The following is a 23,909-nucleotide window of genomic DNA, read 5'->3' on the forward strand; positions in this document are numbered from 1 at the left end:
TTATCTGACCTGAAATAGAGCTGGAGTATTCAGTTTCACAAGTGGGGGAGCAGATACTGCTCTCTATGTTGTAGGTTGATAATATATTTTATGATTTAGTTTTTTCCCTTTATGGTTTACTAAAATCTACATTAAAGTGTCCACAGACAAGCACATGAATTGTTTTTCTTTTTGCTCTCATTGTTTTGTTTAGTGCTATTTCGTGTTTCGTAAGAAAGTTTTTCAGGTCTCTATTTGGAGATCTATATAAACACAGAATAATAGAAGGAAACATTCCACGAAGGAAAAATATACTTAAAAACAAAGATGATGTGACTTACCAAATGAAAGTGCTGGCAGGTCGACAGACACAGAAACGAACACAAACATACACACAAAATTCAAGCTTTCGCAACAAACTGTTGCCTCATCAGGAAAGAGGGAAGGAAAGGAAAAGACGAAAGGATGTGGGTTTTAAGGGAGAGGGTAAGGAGTCATTCCAGTCCCGGGAGCGGAAAGACTTACCTTAGGGGGAAAAAAGGACGGGTATACACTCGCGCACACACACACACATATCCATCCACACATATACAGACACAAGCAGACATATTTAAAGACAAAGAGTTTGGGCAGAGATGTCAGTCGAGGCAGAAGTGCAGAGGCAAAGATGTTGTTGAATGACAGGTGAGGTATGAGTGGCGGCAACTTGAAATTAGCGGAGATTGAGGCCTGGTGGATAACGGGAAGAGAGGATATATTGAAGAGCAAGTTCCCATCTCCGGAGTTCGGATAGGTTGGTGTTAGTAGGAAGTATCCAGATAACCCGGACGGTGTAACACTGCGCCAAGATGTGCTGGTCGTGCACCAAGGCATGTTTAGCCACAGGGTGATCCTCATTACCAACAAACACTGTCTGCCTGTGTCCATTCATGCGAATGGACAGTTTGTTGCTGGTCATTCCCACATAGAATGCATCACAGTGTAGGCAGGTCAGTTGGTAGATCACGTGGGTGCTTTCACACGTGGCTCTGCCTTTGATTGTGTACACCTTCCGGGTTACAGGACTGGAGTAGGTGGTGGTGGGAGGGTGCATGGGACAGGTTTTACACCGGGGGCAGTTACAAGGGTAGGAGCCAGAGGGTAGGGAAGGTGGTTTGGGGATTTCATAGGGATGAACTAAGAGGTTACGAAGGTTAGGTGGACGGCGGAAAGACACTCTTGGTGGAGTGGGGAGGATTTCATGAAGGATGGATCTCATTTCAGGGCAGGATTTGAGGAAGTCGTATCCCTGCTGGAGAGCCACATTCAGAATCTGATCCAGTCCCGGAAAGTATCCTGTCACAAGTGGGGCACTTTTGTGGTTCTTCTGTGGGAGGTTCTGGGTTTGAGAGGATGAGGAAGTGGCTCTGGTTATTTGCTTCTGTACCAGGTCGGGAGGGTAGTTGCGGGATGCGAAAGCTGTTGTCAGGTTGTTGGTGTAATGCTTCAGGGATTCCGGACTGGAGCAGATTCGTTTGCCACGAAGACCTAGGCTGTAGGGAAGGGACCGTTTGATGTGGAATGGGTGGCAGCTGTCGTAATGGAGGTACTGTTGCTTGTTGGTGGGTTTGATGTGGACGGATGTGTGAAGCTGGCCATTGGACAGGTGAAGGTCAACATCAAGGAAAGGTTCCATCAGATTCACCTGGTCCTACTCCAAATCCCATGCCACTTTCCTTGATGTTGACCTTCACCTGTCCAATGGCCAGCTTCACACATCCGTCCACATCAAACCCACCAACAAGCAACAGTACCTCCATTACGACAGCTGCCACCCATTCCACATCAAACGGTCCCTTCCCTACAGCCTAGGTCTTCGTGGCAAACGAATCTGCTCCAGTCCGGAATCCCTGAAGCATTACACCAACAACCTGACAACAGCTTTCGCATCCCGCAACTACCCTCCCGACCTGGTACAGAAGCAAATAACCAGAGCCACTTCCTCATCCTCTCAAACCCAGAACCTCCCACAGAAGAACCACAAAAGTGCCCCACTTGTGACAGGATACTTTCCGGGACTGGATCAGATTCTGAATGTGGCTCTCCAGCAGGGATACGACTTCCTCAAATCCTGCCCTGAAATGAGATCCATCCTTCATGAAATCCTCCCCACTCCACCAAGAGTGTCTTTCCGCCGTCCACCTAACCTTCGTAACCTCTTAGTTCATCCCTATGAAATCCCCAAACCACCTTCCCTACCCTCTGGCTCCTACCCTTGTAACTGCCCCCGGTGTAAAACCTGTCCCATGCACCCTCCCACCACCACCTACTCCAGTCCTGTAACCCGGAAGGTGTACACAATCAAAGGCAGAGCCACGTGTGAAAGCACCCACGTGATCTACCAACTGACCTGCCTACACTGTGATGCATTCTATGTGGGAATGACCAGCAACAAACTGTCCATTCGCATGAATGGACACAGGCAGACAGTGTTTGTTGGTAATGAGGATCACCCTGTGGCTAAACATGCCTTGGTGCACGACCAGCACATCTTGGCGCAGTGTTACACCGTCCGGGTTATCTGGATACTTCCTACTAACACCAACCTATCCGAACTCCGGAGATGGGAACTTGCTCTTCAATATATCCTCTCTTCCCGTTATCCACCAGGCCTCAATCTCCGCTAATTTCAAGTTGCCGCCACTCATACCTCACCTGTCATTCAACAACATCTTTGCCTCTGCACTTCTGCCTCGACTGACATCTCTGCCCAAACTCTTTGTCTTTAAATATGTCTGCTTGTGTCTGTATATGTGTGGATGGATATGTGTGTGTGTGTGCGCGAGTGTATACCCGTCCTTTTTTCCCCCTAAGGTAAGTCTTTCCGCTCCCGGGACTGGAATGACTCCTTACCCTCTCCCTTAAAACCCACATCCTTTCGTCTTTTCCTTTCCTTCCCTCTTTCCTGATGAGGCAACAGTTTGTTGCGAAAGCTTGAATTTTGTGTGTATGTTTGTGTTCGTTTGTGTGTCTGTCGACCTGCCAGCACTTTCATTTGGTAAGTCACATCATCTTTGTTTTTAAGTATATAAACACAGAATAATTATTATTATGACTAATTCTCTTCTCTATCCTTGCACTACCCACCCATATCTTTAACTGTAATAATGTCGGTAATGATTCTAATGTTCCACCCATACTTCCTTCTCTCATCTTTACCTCTTGGCACCCCAGTAGATCCACGGCACTTGTGGTCCACTTCCTTTGCTGCATCCATAATGCGTCCAGTCAGTTTCTGTGAACCAAAGTAAAATAAAAATGATCAGTGTAACAAAATTGATCTAACAAAAGATTTCACAGATATGTAATTTCCTATCCATGTGTCATTGAAAGCACCGAATGTACGAATACAGTTTGGTTATGCGAAACTCAGCTCACACTTTTCTTGCATGACATCATGAAAGTTAGCTAGATGCACTACTTCTTGACTTCCAGAAAGTATTATTTGAATCTGTAATGTAACTATGCTCATTACTAAAAGTATGGCTGTATGAGGAATCAAGTGCAATTTGTGGCTGGATAGAGGTTTTATTGGCAGGGAGAACACAGAACATTATTTAGAATGGAGAGTTATTGACAGACAGAAGAAATTGCAAGCATGGCACAAGGAAAATCTGTTGGGAAACTTATTGTTAATGTTGTATAATAATGAGGTGCACACGATATTCATAGTAGCCTCAGACTTTCTTCAGATGACACTGTTATCTAAAATGAAATATTGTCTGTAAAAGCTGCACAAACATTCAGTTAGATCTTGATGAGATGTTACAGTGGTGTAAAGATTGGTAACTTGCTTTAAATGTTCAGAAATATTAAATTTTGCAGTAAACATGATGAAAAAAGGTAGTATCCTATGACTAAATCCTCAATGAGCCACAGATAGAATTGATCGGCTCATACAATACAAAACAACTGGTTGGGGTATGAAATGGAATGATGACATACACTCAGTTGTAGCACATTCAGGATGACAGGGTTTGGTATGTTGGTAGAATATTATGAAAATTCAGTCAGTCTGCAGACAAGATTGCGTATGAAAAAACTAGTATGACTATGACTCATCTTTAAACATTGCTGAAGTGTGTGGTACCCATGACATATATGACTATCAGGAGATACTGAACATACACAAAGTAGGGCACAACAAATGGTCACAGATTTGTCTGATGCATGAGAGAGAATTATGGAGATGCTGGAAAAGCTAAACTGGCAGAGGCTTAACTATTTAGTGAAAGTCTACTTACAGTGTGTAAAGGGAGCCCATCCTCTAATATTACCTTTATTCAACAGAAGTAATCGATACCAAACATATTTTTGAATCTTATATAGGTTAATATTAGCTGTTTAACTAAAAGAATTTCATATGATTTTCTATACAATGTATATTTCAGGCTAAAATGTATAAAAATGAATAACTTTGTTACAATAATATGTACTAACGCTATATGTACACTTAAAATTACTTTTCTTTTAGAAACATTTGAAATTATGAAATATTTGGCACATTTAATATTCCTGTTATTAATTGCACAATCTGACAATATTTATTAAATTTATTTCTGATCTCATTTATAAAATAATAATATAACTTGGTGAAGATTCTTCCTTTGTCAAGATAGTTTGTAAACTCTATTAGTTCTGCAAACTCTTTGGAATATTGGTCGTACTTCAGAATGAGTTAATAGTGGGCATACCTCTGATGAGATCAGATGTGTTTTTATGTTTGGCAACAACAATGTGATTTGTGGTGATATAGAAGTGGAAATTGTAAAGATGGTGTGATGTAGAAGAATGTGACATATTAAAATTTATAAAAACAGAAATCATGAAGCAGGCTTAGTTAAACATTATCATGTCATTTGGAACCAACAATGTCAAAAATTTCAGCCTCAAGAATCAACCCTAGACGTGACAAACTGGAGCCAACTACAAGAAAAGAAGATAAGTAAAAAAAGTTTATTTGTAAATCTTACTCCTGTCTTAGCTTACAAAACGAGTCAATTGTGAAGAGAGTGAAAATTAGCTGGTGATGTGAGGGAGGGTAGGATTATGAGTGTTTCAAGATCCGGTTTTAAATGATGAATCTAGTAATAAGCTAATAAAATCCCTATGTTTGACCTCAGTTGGGTTGGGAAATATAAGATTAGCTAATTACAAGGCATAGAGAGGCATTTAGGCATTCATTCTTCCCATGCTCCTTATACAAACAGAATGGAAAGAAGCCCTGATAACTGGTACAGTGGGAAGTACCATCTGGCAGCACTTAACAGTGGTTTTCAGACTAAAAGTCAATGAGTACACAGTCATCATAGTAGAAAGAATAGTGCAATTTACACAGAGATGTGGGACTGATCTCATAAGGCCAGTTCCACATTAGAGGAATAGCAAGCTCTTGTTGATTGATATAGATATAGAAACAGAAATATATCTAACAGATATGTGTGAGCTATAAGTCTCCAAAGAGACAGTGTTTGTTAGATGCTGTTTGTTTTAAAGGGAGATTTAATTCATGGCATCTAGCAATGAGTAATTGACAGAGGTGATTAATGTTAGTTACCTGTTTGGTTTATTCAACCTGACAACATATTTCATTCATGCTGGCCTGTGTAGGATATATTAAAATCTGTTGATAAGTGAACTTTCGCCAGTGGAGATTAAAATGTAATTGTGCGAGCTGAAATACCATTATTTGTGACTGTATATCACAATGTCTATATTATACTGCATTTAGGCCTACACTGGACCATGTACCACTTAATTCTGTGAACATTTCTCTTAGCTTAATACTCTCTCATCCTGGAAGTATGGGTAGTTTTCAGTTTCTGGGTCCATTTTACTAAAGTTCCTGGGTGCACTTTAACTGCCGTTAGTAATTGGAAGAAATCTGATGTTCATGTAAGTATTCTGTACTGGTATCTATAGTGAATGATGTGATTAATTTCTGATCATCAAGGTCTTCCTGGAATTTGTTTGTACATAACAGAGTTGTACTTAGTAATTCAACCAATGTAGCCCAGGGATACTATTGTGACTGGGGAGATATCACCTATAGTGTTCCCAAATGCTCAGTCTTAGGTCTGCTGTTCCTCATATCCATAAATGATGTTGCTTCTGATATAGTCAGGCAAAATGAGTTCTTTTTGCAGATGATACTACTGTAATCAATCTGTGCATACATACAGCAATGGATTAAATGGTAAACATTGTTCTTAAAAGTGTCATTAACTGGTTTTCTGCCAAGTTTTAAAAAGACAAACATATTCAATACTGCCCATCTTGGGAGACTACACCAATGTTAAGTGTAACACTTGGTGAAGAAATAATAAATAGGGTGGAAACTTCAAAATTCTTAGGTGTTCATGTTGATGAAAATTTAAACAGGAAAAAGTGCATTTTGGAATTCTCAAAACAGCTTAGTTCAGCAACATTTGCATTTACAATCATTGCAAATCTTGAGGGGGTAAAAATCAGTACATAGTCATATTTTGTATATTTTCATTCAGTCATGTCATGTGGAATGCCCATCTTTAATAAAGTAAGTCTTCATTGTTCAAAAACACGCAGTAATGGTAACATGCAACACTGACCTGTGGTGATCTTGTAGATCTTTGTTTAAGTTTGGCATTCTGACTACTGCTGCACAGTTATTCCCTCATAAAGTTCATTGTAAATAATCCTCTTCAGTCCACAATGAACAATAATCTACATAATTACAATAGCAGAGGAAAAAATGACAGTAATTACTCCACATTACTGTCATATTTAGCACAGAAGAGTGCACTACTGCAACTAAAATTTTTGATAGCTGACCCAGTGATATAAAATGCCCGACAGCAAATTAAAATTTGAAAGAAAAGTAAAAGAATTTCTCCTTGAAAACTCCTTCTATTCCGTAGAAGAACAGCTGTTGTGGTAATGTTGTGAGTAGGAATTACTAACTCACATCTGTGTATTCAAAAAGCTTACACATGTTCAGTATGTAGCCATATTTACAATTTAATTTGCTGTATGAAAATAAAATGACTTGTTCCAGGTAATTAAATTTTATCATGCAAATGATCTATGGATCATTGAACCAACTAACTTACTGTGCCACACTGATGCCCATGAAACAGACAGTTGTTACACATTGGGCCTGTGGCAGTTGATGCTTATGGTTATAATTTTCTCCAAATCTTAAGTATTCACAATAGAACCTCAGCATAGAGCTAAGTGCAAAATTCAGTGCTTTCACTATTGCCACATGCATGGGGCAGCCATGTGCTGATAACCTTCATCTTGTCCATTCTGAACTTGACTAATTAACTAACCATTCCTACAACCATTGCAACATACAGTGAGGTGAAAAAAGTGATGGGATGCCTCCTAGTATCATGTTGGACCTTCTTTTGCCCAGCTTAGTGCAGCATTGGAAGTCCCTTGCAAAAAAATTGAGCCATAGTGCCTCTGTAGCCATCCATAATTGTGAAAGTGTTGCCAAGTGCAGGATTTTGTGCCCAAATTGACCACCCTAATATGTCCCATAAATATTCGATGGGATTCATGTATGGCGATCTGAATGGCCAAATCATAAACTCGAATGGTCCAGAATATTCATCGTACTGATCGCATACAACTGTGGCCTGGTGACATGGCATGTTGTCATCCCTAAAAAAAAGTCCATCTTTGGAAGTATGAAGTTCATGAATGGCTGCAAATGGTCTAGCCATACGTAACCATTTCCAGTCAATGTTTGGTTCAGTAGGAACAGTGAACCCAGCCCATTCCGTGTAAGCACAGTCCCCACCATCATGGAGCCATTACCATCTTGCACAGTGCCTTATTGACAACTTTGGTCCATGGCTTCATTGGGTCTGCAACACATTTGAACCCTACTGTCAGCTCTTACTAACTGAAATTGGGACTCATCTGACCAGGCCACCATTCTCTGGTAGTGTATGGTCCAACTGATATGGTTACAAGACCACGAGAAGCACTGCAGGTGGTGATGTCATACTGTTAGCAAAGGTACTGTGTCGGTCATCTGCTGCATAGCCCCTTAACACTGTATCTCACCACAATGGATACTAACATTAGTCATACACCCCACGCTGATTTCCGCATTGTTTCATGTAGCATGCAGTGTTGCTTGTCTGTTAGCACTGACAACTCTATGCAAATGCCACTGGTCTCAGTCGTTTAGTGAAAGCCGGTTTCTCTGGTGAGAGTTAGTGCCTGAAATTTGGTATTCTTGGTACACTCCTGACACTGTGGGTCTTGGAATAATGAATTCCCTAACAATTTCTGAAACGGAATGTCTAATATGTCTAGCTCCAACTACAATTCCGCGTTCAAAGTCTGTTAATTATCAGTGTCATGAATTATCTAAGTACAAATGACAGCTCCACCATTGTACTGCACTGCCCTTTTATGCCTTGTGTACACAATACTACTACCAGCTATATATGTGCATATCGCTATCCCAACGACTTTTGAAAACTCAGTGTACGTCGACTGTATAGTCACATGACCTGTAGCACTTTCTCTCCAATACAGTGACATCTCTAACTGATCATGTACACCATCACAAAGCATTGGTGATTAGATACCAGAGAGCTACCAAATCGCGAGAAAACTGATTTCTACGTTCACTTGCTGTCTAATATTTGCAGGTATTTCCTGTAGGATTAAGATCAGGCGATTTAGGGAGCCAGTCTAGATGTGATTGGGTATGTATGCGTGCATCCTTGTGAACAGAACTGTTGTCAGCTTCGAAGACGAGAGCATCCATAGTGTACTTATCATGGAGATGTAAAGGAGAGGGCACTACTCGGTCATCGCTAATGTTGAAATATAAACATCCTGGTTCATGTTCCTGGTAACCGGAATGAGTGGGATCAAGTCAAAGAAAAAAAAAAAAGTCAGGAAGACATCACCGAACCGAACCACCTTCAGCCTGTACTACACCCTCCATACACTGCAGGTTAAACACTTGAGCCGTGCTCGAAGCCTTGCATTATTTAAAGAGGTGCAAAATTGTGCCTCATCAGACCACACTACACATCTCCACTCAGTCACAATACAGTTCCAGCATTATTTGGCTCATTTAAGATGTTCAGCTCTTTGTGAGGCACCCAAATTCAAATGTCCACTGAATGCAGTTCTCTTTCCAGTGTTCTCTTGGAAACTGGTAATGAACCTGCATTCATGACAGCACAATTCCCATCGTTATTTAAACTGATTGACATTAGCATGGCGTGAAATTAGTCTCCAATCCTGGCCCATTAGGAACTTTTTATGAGCACTGTTTGTCTGGCCCAGATCTGGGGGGGGAGGGGGAAGGGGAGCGGGAAAACCGGGGTACGAGCCATGGGCGGCATTTTCAGGGAGCGCCAAATTCTTATTCTTGCTGAAAAACACCTTGTTTCACAAAGTGCCTAGCAACCTGCGCACATTGGTCTATCTATTGTTCGACTGATTTTGAAACGCATGCCTGTTGGTTTTTGAACATTTTTGAACACATTCTAAGTTGATTTCCGTCGAATCATAAGCTGATTTTTGAATGCATGCATAGTGTACATAACGTCTCTGCCAGGGAATCCCCATCGCATCTAGAAATAAAAAAAATTCCCACAGACAAAAGGGGCTATGCGAGCTGAGCCGAATAAACCCCGACTGGTGAATGCCAATCGCTGTTGGTTTATGTGGTTGATTGCGCGTGCCATTGATAGCGTTGTTATAATTATTAGTGAAATTCATAGATTCAGATAAAAAATTCAGAAATAAATGACTAACAGGAATAACAGGAAGAACGATTACATATTATCTGCTCGATGTATCCTAGAAAATGAAATTTTGACCAAAATTTTTTGACAGAATGCAATACTACTAAGGGCCAGTTATGCAGTCCCTGGTTAGCAGCCGCCCAAGTTCTATTCTCAAAATAGCACGGAATAGTCGTTGCACGAACATGTAATAAAGCTTAATCGGAGCTTAACGCACGTTAACTGACAGGGTGATTGTGGTACGGTTAGCGGAGTTAACTGGAAAAATACAGGGTGTTACAAAAAGGTACGGCCAAACTTTCAGGAAACATTGCTCACACACAAATAAAGAAAAGATGTTATGTGGACATGTGTCCGGAAACGCTTAATTTCCATGTTAGAGTTCATTTTAGTTTCGTCAGTATGTGCTGTACTTCCTCGATTCACCGCCAGTTGGCCCAATTGAAGGAAGGTAATGTTGACTTCGGTGCTTGTGTTGACATGCGACTCATTGCTCTACAGTACTAGCATCAAGCAAATCAGTACGTAGCATCAACAGGTTAGTGTTCATCACGAACGTGGTTTTGCAGTCAGTGCAATGTTTACAAATGCGGAGTTGGCAGATGCCCATTTGATGTATGGATTAGCACGGGGCAATAGCCGTTCCTTCCTTGCTCTCTCCATTTCCAGTTGGTGGAAGTGAACCCAGGTTTCGTCCCCAGTAACGATTCTTGCAAGGAAACCATCACCTTCTCGTTCGAAGCACCGAAGAAGTTCTTCACAACACGTCGTTCTCTCATTTCGGAGTCAGCTGCCGTGGCACCCGTCTTGCAGACACTTTGTGAAACTGGAGCACATCATGCACAATATGGTGTGCTGATACATGCTTATTTTCTAAACATGCTGCAGTTTCATTCAGTGTCACTCGCCGGTTTTCCTTCACTATGGCTTCAACTGCTTCAGTGTTCTGTGGAGTCACAGCTCGTTATGCCTGACCTGGACGAGGAGCATTTTCCACTGAAGTCACACCATTTGCGAACTTCCTACTCCATTCGTAGACTTGCTGCTGTGACAAACATGCATCACCGTACTGAACCTTCATTCGTCGCTGAATTTCAATAGGTTTCACACCTTCACTACGCAAAAACCGAATAACAGAACGCTGGTCTTCCCTGGTGCAAGTCGCAAGTGGGGCGGCCATCTTTATACTGATACTCTGATGCTACGTGTGCATCTGCACTGTGCTGCCACATTCTGCATGCTGTTTGTAGCACACTTACCAACATGCAGGATAACAGCGCGAAATTTCGATTTGTTACTACAAATTTAAGGTTTTCATTTGACTCACCCTCGTAGTTTTAAAGTAGTACATAAGAAAAGTTTTAGCACTCCTTTATTTGTGGATGACCAGGTAATCTTTGGGAAAAGAGAAGATGAACTGCAGATCCTAGTGTACAGACTTGGCCAAATCGACAATAAACATAATCTGAAGATCTCGGCAACCAAAAGCAAAATAATGGCAGTCACGGGAAAACATTGTATAAAAACTAAGATTGTCATTGTTGAAAAAATAATAGACTAAACAAGTCTTTTAAGTATCTAGGTTGTGAGTTGTGATATGTCACATGAAGAAACGTTGAAGTTAAGGAACAGATGAATAAGAAGGCCCCATGGACTAATTTGTGGAATTATAAGAAGAACATTATAGTTTATAAAGTTCGTAAAAAGACTTCAATAAACTTTTATAGAATAGCGGCAGTCCATAATATGTGGTAGCGAAGCATGGTTAAACGAAAAACGAACAACATCAGATACAAGTATCAGAAATGAGATTTTTAAAACCTATGAAGGGATGTACAAGACACGACAGAATAAGGAATGAATATATTCGTCAGAAACTAAACATCTTTGTCATGAAAGACAACATAATCGAATACAGGCAAAATGAGAAGATCATATGGGTGGGGGGAGGAAATTCGACTTCCCACACTGGCAAGATCCTACATACCAAAAGGCCTACCGAAGAAAAGGTGGAAGGAGGCTGGAATTCTTGAAAGAAAGAAGAAGACGACGACTTGCACGCGTTGGTTGAGGTGGGGATGTAACTGCTGCTGCATCAATACCCTCCGACCGTTTTCCTCGAAGTGGACGTATTACAGACTAGTTAACAGGTGCTAATCGATCACTCTACTCCGACGCAATCTAGCATCATTCTCTCAAATTCTACTATGAGAACTGTTCTCTGTCGAGAGCCCAGCCCGTCCTCTGTGGCTTCAACTACATAGTTTCTCGTAAATTTTTGTCTACGATGATAAACTTCTTTTACTATGGGTGCTACCTACTGTGAAACTTTTATCTATGCATTTATTCGGTTTTTCAGTCAGTACATCCTGCTGCACTATAGGTTAGAAGCTTGTCAGCAAGTTCGTGTAATGAGTACAGCTCCATCCTGGAAAACGTATTAAACTCTACAGTGGATAAACCGCAGATAGTTTCGTTTTGGTTTGCAAAGTAGCGCTATCAACGTCGATTCAGCAGACAGTTGTTTTTTGTAAGATATTTAAAACAGGCTAAACTCTATGTTGAGCCCAGGGAACTGCCGTATTATCCTCTGTTCCTTGGCGCCATACGGATGCGGTGTGAAGGAGAATTGGATCAGCGCACCGCCCTCCAGGTCGTTGTCTGCTTTTTGGACCCTGGATCAGCTTGTTTTCATTCAAGTAGTTTCTCCATTGGTATTGCGAATTTGAGTGGAACCCGTTCCATTCGTCCCTCCGAGGAAACGTACCGGGCAGAACCGGGAATTGAAGACGGGTCCTTCGCATAACAGTTAGACACGCTCCTTTTTTTCTAATTAACTAAATTATTCTTCATTAAACTCAACTAAAAATCTTCTGTGTCTTATAACCAAAACTTCTTCTTCTTCTTAAGAGGGTGGTACGTAATCCACTTTTTTATAAGTTTTTGTTCAAAAGCCTTTTCCATAGAAGTCGCTTTCATTCTTTGTACCATAAATTAATTGCTCGTTTGCAACCGTTCTGCTACGGAGGCACACGTACTCTGCCTCGTGATGGCTGGGTGTTGTGTGCTGTCCTTAGGTTAGTTAGGTTTAAGTAGTTCTAAGTTCTAGGGGACTGATGACCACAGCAGTTAAGTCCCATAGTGCTCAGAGCCATTTGAACCATTTCATTTCCGACTATTGGTTCGTCATCTCTAAATACTTAGTTTAGTACCTGTATCATCTACTGACTGTACAGTTTTGACCCTAAATCAATGGACTAGGGGTAGCATCGGTAGTCATAAGTATTGCATTTTTTATACGCGAATAGCCAAGAAAGAAAAAAAACTGATGCTATAACTGAGTGATTGTGATACAGTTTCAGACCAATACTGATTTAGCAGAGGCCCTCTTAGTGACAGACAGGAGTGTTTCAGACCGAAATTGCTGAAAGCAAAGAATCACATGACGTGCTGTTGACAGTTCTTTTTTTCTCGACTACCACAAGTTGTAATAAGAGCTTCTCTATGTAACTACACTGATTAGCGGTACCGATTGCACTTCTTTCGGTACAACCTCTGTAAATCTGTCTTTCGACAGATCGTGGAGCGCCAGCTGCAGTTATAGATCTTATTTTATTTGCAATCGATTTCGATGTTATATTACACCGTCTTCAGGCCCCGCTGTCATATCAAGTCGTCATGTGGATACCGGATAATCATCATTACACATCTGTAGAGGCTAAAAAATATCTCTGTTCGCTATGCTGAACCTTCTTTTCTGCTTATGGTGTGAAGGGCGGCAGGACATCAATCAAGCTATTGGCAGGAAACAGAGCTCTCAGTTGGCACTTCCAACGGTGCCCACAGTACATCTACAACTTAATTGCCGAGGGGACTGACTTTCTATCGAAAGTGTTATAGCATTCGGATGGTGCGTCTCTCAGCCTTTCGCAAGAACTACAAAAGGGTTTCAGTTTTGAACTCCTTCTTATTCTGCAATTTTTCGTCATGGTTGTGAAGTATCACTGACCTTATCCCACTAGTAAATGATATTTGGAACCCAAATACGGCATAGTTCCTTTTAAAATAACAAAGTTAACTGACGTATACCTTCTATCCGTCTACTCACGCATGAACTGTCAACAGTACGTCATGCGATTCTTCGCCTTCAGCAATTTCGGTCTGAAGCACTTCTGTCTGTCACTAAGAGGGCCCGTGCTATTCTGATGCCCTGACGTAGCTCACCATGCATAGTGAGAACCAAATCAGTTTCAAAACGTTTCTGTGAGGCACTCCTGACGCTACTTTTGTTTTGGATGACCTTGAATATCGAAGGGCATATTACGATCTTTTATTTAAGAGTTTCTAGTGTCACTGACGTTTTTCTGGAGATACTTGGCGTGTCCTTCACCTGTTGTTAACAGACGACAGTGTGGAAAGGCGCAGAACGTATACTTGCAAATATAGATGACAGGATACGAGTACGCTCGTTCGTTTTTGACCATGGTTTGCATGTCATGTACAAAAATCACTATTTGCATCTCACATGAAGCGCACGAAATCAGTATTAATTTTTTTGAACTCAGAACGTATTTTGGGATCGTGAAACTACATGTTGATGATAGATAATGGTGCCCAGGTGGATGTCGTGTTCCTTGATCGCTGGAAGGTATTCGACACATTTCAGCACCTTCGCTTAGTGAGCAAAATACGAACTTACTATTTATCGGATCAGATTTGTGACTGGATTCAGGATTTTCTAATAGGCAGAATTCAAAACGTCGTTTTCTATTAGACAAAATCGCTTTTCGAACCCAGAATATGTTCGTGTTCCTACAACAGTTACAGGTTAATGATAATAGTCTACCAGTTTGCTTATCATTTATATTATTGGGCTAGCAAAAAGTTGTGCCTAAACTCACTTAGAACCGTTCACAGTATGAGAGACTTGCGATAAAGTACGAGGGTTGACTGAAAAGTAACGCCTCCACCTTCTTAACTCTTCAACAGTTGGCAGCATTGGTATGCAGGAGGCACTGGCTTGTTCCGTAGTCTTTTCTCTACAGCTCCAGCTGGTGGGAAGCCTTAGCATTGAACGGTTGTGTTGTTACAGTGTAAAGTATGGAACCCTGCCCAGGCGGTCAGTCAATGCGATTTAAGCAACGTGTAGTCATTGAATTATTGACAGCAGAAGGTGCCACCCCAAAGGAGATGATGCATCAGAGAATGAAAGCAGTTTATGGTGATTGTGTTGATGTGAGTACTGTGCATCGTTGGGCGAGTTATTGAGGCTGGAACATCTGACCTGAATGACAAACGAAGAGTTGGATGTACTGTGACAGCAACCACCGAGTTTCATAGGCCAGATTTTGACAGATTGATTTAGCAACGTCTGACTTTCATCTGTTCCCGATAGTGAAAGATGATCTGCAGGGACATCATTACGCTTCTGATGAAGACGTTGAGAGAACTGTGAGACTGTGGTTGCGGAAGCAGAGTGTCGACTTCTTCCGTGATGACTTCAGAAAACTTGTTCATTGTTGGCAGAAATGTATCTAATTGGCTAGTGATTATGTGGAAAAGTGAATATTGGTAATTAAAGATCACATTCTAAGAATTATTTCTACGTTTGATTTATTAAAATATCCCCATCCAAACCCAATTAACGAATGTGGAGGCATTACTTTTCATTCAGCCCTCATAAAATAAGATGGCTTCTAATTTCCTGCGTATTTCATAATTTTGTCAAGACCTAGATCAATATTCGTTCCCAATATTCTGAATGTCTTTTGAACGCTGGCGATCCTTGTTTCTATGTCTGCACTGCAGAAAACTGTTATACAGGTCGGTTCTAGGTGCTCAGTCCGGAGCCGCGCGACTGCTACGGTCGCAGGTTCGAATCCTGCCTCGGGCATGGATGTGTGTGATGTCCTTAGGTCAGTTAGGTTTAAGTAGTTCTAAGTTCTAGGGGACTGATGACCATAGTCCCATAGTGCTCAGAGCCATTTGAACCATTTGTTATACAGCTCCTCGTTTCAATGAGATCACAAAAAAATGGCTCTGAGCACTATGGGACTCAACATCTTAGGTCATAAGTCCCCTAGAACTACTTAAACCTAACTAACCTAAGGACATCACACACACCCATGCCCGAGGCAGGATTCGAACCTGCGACTGTAGCAGTCCCGCGGTTCCGGACTGCAGCGCCAGAACCGCTAGTGAGATCACAAACATGGAACTAACAGATATTGACAGATATTGGAGTAGTAAATCATCTGTAATCGTCCATCAGTGGAAGTGTATCAGGAGCTGATAACATAGCTATTCAGATTATGCGAAAGAACTTGCTTCCTTTATACCAACAGTGTATAGAAGATAGCTGGAGCAATGAGGATATCAAGCGATTGCAAAGAAATTGCAAGTCATTCCCGTTTTTAAGAAGAGTATTCAGAGGGATGTACATGTCTAAAGGCATGTGTCGCTGACATCTTCGTGTTATATAATTATGGGATCCAATTAATGTTTAAATAATGTGATCATTTTGGAGAATGAAAATCTCTCTGTAGTAGTTAACGTGTATTCCGTAAACAGGTACCTTCTGAAATTTAGCTCGCTCTCTTTGTCTGTGAGATGCAGAGGATCATAGGCAATGGTGCCCAAGTTGATCCGTGTTCCTTGCATTTGATACAATTTCGTACTGTTGTTTAGTGAACAAAATACAAGCTTGCCAGATATGGATCAGATATACGTCTTGATTGAAGATTGCACTCACCACGTGGTTCTTAATGTTGGGAAGTCATTAGATATAAAAGTAACTAAGCAAGTACCACAACAGAGCGTTATAAAGACATAAATATGTATAAATAACGTGCTGGATAATGCCAGAAGCCCTGCGAGGCTGTTTGCGAACGATTATTTTGTCTACAAGAAGGGTACATCACCAGGTCTAATTCATCCGTGAAAGAAGTGGCTCACAAAACACTAGTTAGACCTATTCTTGAGTAATGTTTATCAGTGTGGGCCTTGCACCAGGTAAGATTAATAGATGGAGATGATCCAAAGAAGAGCAGCACTTTTTGCGATGGGCTCCTATAGTAAGCCCAGGAACATTACGGAGATGTTCAGTAAACTATAGGGAGGCGTTTTGCACAACGGAGAAGGTTACTGTTAAAGAAGGTACATTCCAAGAATGGTGAGGTGACATACAATTTCATTCCTCATAAATGCTGCGCATTGACCACAACGGGAGAATCAGAGAAATTAGAGCTCGTACAGTGTCGTTCTTTCAGTGCGCCACTCGTGAATGATGTAGACTCCTTATGCTGTCGTCAGACTGTAATGGTACTACCACTCCATCAGAAGATCTGAATTTCCAGTACCTGCCATCCACTGCGCTTTATAGTGTCATAAAATCTGCTAAGTGCATCACTGCAAAATAAAAGGTGGAATGTAACGGTTCTTTGGATATGCTGGTTAACATGGCGGTGCAATTTCTAGTATCTCTTCCTTCTGTGAAGGTCATCTACAGTTAGAGGATGGCTACAGCAAACGAATGATAAACGTTACCGAGAAGTGCGCCTCACGTATCATCACGATTATCAGCTAGTGAGAATATTTACCGTTCGTACGAACAAATTCTATGTACGGAAAGTTTCTAGCCTGTCCAGTTTGGAGAGAAGACGAACTGAGACTGAAATTCCAATGCATGTAACTGGAAAATAGTTACTTGCGAACTGCGGGGTATTTCATATGCTTACTTACTGGAATTACTAAATGAGATTATTAACATTGTTATATTTACTGTTAAAACTGCGTTTAATTTTAGGTACATCAAATATATTAAGTGTGTTGGAACACAGAGTCGGTTTTACCGCATTTCGTTAAAAATATGATACTTTTCATTACTTCATACTACGTTATTTGTGGAAAATACTTGTTATAGCTACGTATGCATCACAACATCTCAGCATGATGCGGAGAATGGAAGTGCTTGCCACACGAAAACGTAAGTAAATACGAAAATAGGCGCGAACACATCGCGGAACACTAAATTACACTCTAGAAGATAGGTTAGCTCTCAGGAAAAAAAAAAAAAAAAAAAAAAAAAAAAATATATATATATATATATATATATATATATATATATATATATATATACTTTCTCATCAACATCGTTTGGTTGCAGATGACAAGCTACCTGTAATAATTAACACAAAAGTGGTCCAGAGAATTCATGTTAAAATTTAATAAAACCCACTGATGATGGCACAGTGGTGCCAAAATATGTTTGGGTACTGGGAAAAACGGTGTTTTGCCTAACTGGTGGACCTCAAATCCCGAAAATTTTAACTGCAAAGACGGCCAATACAGGGAGCTGCAGATCAAAAGATGGATAGGTTCATGAATGACATGTATGCCAATTTTTGGCCTAAAATGTGGTCTTTACTACTGGGTATTCTAAGCTTGCGTTCCTAGAACAAACTTTTGGAGACGACGCGTTCCTCGATTCAAAAGACACAGCAAACATCGCAGGTCAGCTTGAGAGAGTTTGTCGATAGAGTTCGAACTCATCGTGTTTGGTGAAGAAATACCTAGGAAACACAACACGGACAAGTGCTGCTATCGAATGACGAGTTGTCCCTACTGGCTGTCCGACTCGGGAGGTACACTACTGGCCATTAAAATTGCTACACCACGAAGATGACGTGCTACAGACGCGAAATTTAACCGACAGGAAGAAGATGCTGTGATATGCAAATGATTAGCTTTTCAGAGCATTCACACAAGGTTGGCGCCGGTGGCGACACCTACAACGTGCTGACATGAGAAACGTTTCCAACCGATTTCTCATACACAAACAGCAGTTGACCGGCGTTGCCTGGGGAAACATTGTTGTGATGCCTCGTGTAAGGAGGAGAAATGCGTACCATCACGTTTCCGACTTTGATAAAGGTCGGATTGTAGCCTATCGCGATTTTGGTTTATCGTATCGCGGCATTGCTGCTCGCGTTGGTCGAGATCCAATGACTGTTAGCAGAATATGGAATCGGTGGGTTCCGGACGGTAATACGGAACGCCGTGCTGGATCCCAACGGCCTCGTATCACTAGCAGTCGAGATGACAGGCATCTTATCCGCGTGTCTGTAAGGGATCGTGCAGCCACGTCTCGATCCCTGAATCAACAGATGGGGACGTTTGCAAGACAACAACGATCGGCACTAACAGTTCAACGACGTTTGCAGCAGCATGGACTATCAGCTCGGAGACCATGGCTGCGGTTACCCTTGACGCTGCATCACAGACAGAAGCGCCTGCGATGGTGTACTCAACGACGAAGCTGGGTGCACGAATGGCAAAACGTCATTTTTTCGGATGAATCTAGGTTCTGTTTACAGCATCATGATGGTCACATCCGTGTTTGGCGACATCGCGGTGAACGCACATTGGAAGCATGTATTCGTCATCGCCATACTGGCATATCACCCGGCGTGATGGTATGGGGTGCCATCGGTTACACGTCTCGGTCACCTCTTTTTCGCATTGACGGCACTTTGAACAGTGGACGTTACATTTCAGATGTGTTTCGACCCGTGGCTCTACGCTTCATTCGATCCCTGTGGAACCCCACATTTCAGTAGGATAAAGGACGACCGCATATTGCAGGTCCTGTACGGGCCTTTCTGGATACAGAAAATGTTCGACTGCTGCCCTGGCCAGCACATTCTCCAGATCCAAGTGAGAACATCTGGTCAATGGTAGCCGAGCAACTGGCTCGCCACAATACGCCAGTCACTACTCTTGATGAACTGTGGTATCGTGTCGAAGCTGCATGGACAGCTGTACCTGAACACCCCATCCAAGCTCTGTTTGACTCAATGCCCAGCCGTATGAAGGCCGTTATTACGGTCAGAGGTGGTTGTTGTGGGTACTGATTTCTCAGGATCTATGAACCCAAATTGCGTGAAAACGTAATCACATGTCAGTTCTAGTATAATATATTTGTGGAATGAATACCCGTTTATCATCTGCATTTGTTCTTGATGCAGCAATTTTAATGGCCAGTAGTGTAGTTTTTGGTAAGCAGGTACTCACCATGTTGACGTCCCAGGCTTGGGCGGCAGCGACCAGGAGCAGCAGGAGGGCCGCACAGGCGGAGAGGCGGAGAGGGGTCCACATGTCGTCGGTGTCTACGTGTGCGTCAGTGGCGCCGGCGGCGGCGAGGCGCGCCTTATGTACGGGGGCCTCGCGTGCCGCCGTGGCCCGCCCCCGCCTCCCGTCACGCGTGCCCACGCAGGTCGCGGCGGCGGCCCATTCAGCGTTCCGCGCCGCGAGCCCCGACCTCCTCTCCGCCGCTTCCGCTCTCCAGGAGCCACCTACTGCCATTGACGGTTCCGGCGACGTAACGTGACCTTAAACACGGCAACTGACCGTCTCTTTTTAGTAACACATATCTCTGGTAACGGCGGTGATTCACCCTGGAATGCATCTACGACACACCATTTGCATTCAGGAGCTCTTTTTGAACACTCAACTACCCCTCTTGTATGTTAGTAGGAGCTGGGTCCGAGGCACGCACCCTCCTCCCCCTAAATATTCAGTAGCATTTAATGGGTGCTCTTTGGAGCGGGAAGGGGGGGGGGGTGATGGAGGCCATAGAGGCCGGAATACAAGAACGTTCATGCCCATTTCTGGCACCGTTCGATGTACAGTGGGATAGGATTGATGATGGAAATAGGATCAGATTTGAGGAAGTGGAGAAAATGGTCAACAGATTGCAGTGCAATAAAGCAGCTGGGGTGGATGAAATTAAGTAGGAACTCATCAAATACAGTGGAATGTCAGGTCTTAAATGGCTACACAGGATAATTGAAATGGCCTGGGAGTCGGGACAGGTTCCATCAGACTGGACAAAAGCAGTAATCACACCAATATTTAAAAATGGTAACAGAAAAGATTGTAACAACTACAGAGGTATCTCTTTAATCAACGTTGTGGGTAAAATCTTCTCAGGTATTGTTGAAAGGAAAGTGCGAGTATTAGTTGAGGACTAATTGGATGAAAATCAGTGTGGGTTTAGGCCTCTTAGAGGTTGTCAGGACCAGATCTTTAGCTTACGACAAATAATGGAGAAGTGTTATGAGTGGAACAGGGAATTGTATCTATGCTTTATATATCTAGAAAAGGCATATGACCGGGTTCCTAGGAGGAAGTTATTGTCTGTCCTACGAGATTATGGAATAGGAGGCAAACTTTTGCAAGCAATTAAAGGTCTTTACATGGATAGTAAGGCAGCAGTTAGAGTTGACGGTAAATTGAGTTCATGGTTCAGAGTAGTTTCAGGGGTAAGACAAGGCTGCAAACTGTCTCCACTGTTGTTCATATTATTTATGGATCATATGTTGAAAACAGTAGACTGGCTGGGTGAGATTAAGATATGTGAACACAAAATAAGCAGTCTTGCATATGCGGATGACTTAGTTGTGATGGCAGATTCGATTGAAAGTTTGCAAAGTAATATTTCAGAGCTAGATCAGAAATGTAAGGACTATGGTATGAAGATTAGCATCTCCAAAACGAAAGTAGTGTCAGTGGGAAAGAGATATAAACGGATTGAGTGCCAAATAGGAGGAACAAAGTTAGAACAGGTGGACGGTTTCAAGTACTTAGGATGCATATTCTCACAGGATGGCACCATAGTGAAAGAACTGGAAGCGAGATGTAGTAAAGCTAATGCAGTGAGCGCTCAGCTACGATCTACTCTGTTCTGCAAGAAGGAAGTCAGTACCAAGAGAAATTTATCTGTGCACCGGTCAATCTTTCGACCAACTTGGGAGCGAAAGCTGGGTGGATTCAGGTAACCTTATCAACAAGGTTGAGGTTACGGATATGAAAGTCGCTAGGATGATTGCAGGTACTAGTAGATGGGAACAATGGCAGGAGGGTGTCCACAATGAGGAAATCAAAGAAAAACTGGGAATGAACTCTATAGATGTAGCAGTCAGGGCGAACAGGATCATGTTACACGCATGGGTGAAGCAAGGTTACCCAAGAGACTCATGGGTTCATCAGTAGAGGGTAGGAGGAGTCGGGGTAGACCAAGGAGAAGGTACCTGGATTCGGTTAAGAATGATTTTGAAGTAATAGGCTTAACATCAGAAGAGGCACCAATGTTAGCACTGAATAGGGGATCATGGAGGAATTTTATAAGGGGGACTATGCTCCAGACTGAACGGTGAAAGGCATAATTAGTCTTAAATGATGATGATGATGAGTTCAGGACCGATGAGAAAGTGCAATGTTTTCCTGAAGGTAAAAACTTTCTAAAGATCGCAGAAAAATTTCTTTATTTGTAAACAACCAGTTTTACAGACTTTGATATCGTCAAAAATCAAATGGCTCTGAGCACTATGGGACGTAACATCTATGATCATCAGTCCCCTAGAACTTAGAACTACTTAAACCTAACTAACCTAAGGACAGCACACAAAACGCAGTCATCACGAGGCGGAGAAAATCCTTGACCCCGCCGGAAATCGAACCCGGGAACCCGGGCGTGGGAAGCGAGAACGCTACCGCACGACCACGTGCTGCGGACTTGATATCATCTTCAAGCCTGTAATATAGTGAGCATACATGGAATATATCCCACATCATGAGTTATGACATAATATTTGAGACAGAACTTTTACTTTGGCATTACAAGAAACAGAAATGGAACTGTGCATTTACATATCTTCAGAACTGTACAGTTCCATTTTCGTTTCTTGTAGTGCCAAAGTAAAACTTTTGTCTGAAATATTACGTTATAACAGATGACATGAGATATATTCCGTGCATATGTTACAGACCTGAAGATGACAGCAAAATCTGTCGAAACAGGTTGTTAGCAAACAAAGAATTTTTTTTTTGCGATATTGACTTTATAAAATTTTTACCAAGTCAAACAGATGTCTTCTAATGCGTTCTCAACAAGACAAAATTCGGGTCAAGTTTTGCTGAAGGTATTGATCGCCATATGGCCATCGGGGTGCTGCAGGTGAACAAGTAGCTTCATGTACCTTTCACCAGTGAGAGATGATAACATTTTTTAAATTAAATAGTTACTGATATTTCCGTAACTGGGGTTGGTCTGGCACTGAAGTTTTGCCGTTGCATTGTATACTGTCTGTTCATAAATATACGGACACAACTATCTAATGGAGAATTGACCATACGGTGTCACGAAAGGAGGATGCGCCAATATAAAATGAGGTAAGGAATAGTGTGTTGTCAGTAGAGAACCAGAATGCGACCGTCAGAACAGTTCATTGATTTCGAACGTGGACTAGTCACTGAATGTCATCTGAGTAACAAATCAATCTGGGACATTTAAACCCTTATAAAGCTGCCCAAGTGGGCCATTGGTGATGTGACCTTGTAATGGAAACGCTAAGGAACAAAAACAGTTAAACCAAGACCAGGCAGAGCTGGGGAGCTGACAGGACTTGTCTGTTCCAGTTTTACAGGGCGTTCGTGCGATCTCGGCTCGACTATGGGTGCACGATGTATGGGTGTGCGAGGCCTTCTTACTTAAAGATGTTGGACGCTGTGCACCATGAAGGGCATCGATTGACCACTGGGGCATTCAGAACTAGCCCCATACCATGCCCCTCTGCAGAGGCTGGTAAACCGCCACTTCATATGCGGCGGCGGCTACTTACGGTGCGCCAGGCGTATTAAACTTTGTCCACACCATACACACCTGCATACCATAACGTTGCTCAGCTTTCTCTGGAACGGCCATTTCATAACAGACAACGAGCGACGCCGCCCTATGGGATTCGCGAACAGGATTGCCTCTCTGTGATGGATATGGCTGATCTTCATCTTTTCCGTCGCGGTTGGAGCAGATTTCCACCTTGGTCTTCCAGAGACCCAGACTTATATTAGATTTGACAAATTTGAAGAAAGATAGTACACCAGATTTTACATTCTACTCTCAGTTTTTTAACATTTTAGGTGCGCACCACCGTTTTACCGTCGTTTACACTGATGGCTCCAAACAGGAGAACTGGCTGTTCTGTAGAGTTCCCTGATCATGTTACACGGATTCGCCTTCCTGATGAATATATCGTTTTCGCAGCGCAGCTCCACGCGATCCTGAAGGCA

At 42.3% G+C, this 23,909-nt stretch overlaps 1 protein-coding gene across 1 annotated transcript in view; it reads right to left on the reverse strand.

Moving 5' to 3' along the window:
- The window catches only part of LOC126148418 (general odorant-binding protein 83a-like), a 41,710-nt gene extending 21,749 nt beyond the window's left edge, over positions 1–19,961 (reverse strand). The window contains exons 1-2 of the mRNA XM_049915757.1: positions 19,854–19,961; positions 3,178–3,253 (exon numbers count right to left, since the gene is read on the reverse strand). Of these exons, the coding sequence (XP_049771714.1) occupies positions 3,178–3,253; positions 19,854–19,937 (160 nt within the window). The 5' untranslated portion in view covers positions 19,938–19,961. The remainder of the gene's footprint in view (positions 1–3,177; positions 3,254–19,853) is intronic.
- Positions 19,962–23,909: the final 3,948 nt, after the last annotated feature.

Source organism: Schistocerca cancellata, chromosome 2 (genome assembly GCF_023864275.1).
Source record: "Schistocerca cancellata isolate TAMUIC-IGC-003103 chromosome 2, iqSchCanc2.1, whole genome shotgun sequence".
Classification (NCBI taxonomy): domain Eukaryota; kingdom Metazoa; phylum Arthropoda; class Insecta; order Orthoptera; family Acrididae; genus Schistocerca; species Schistocerca cancellata.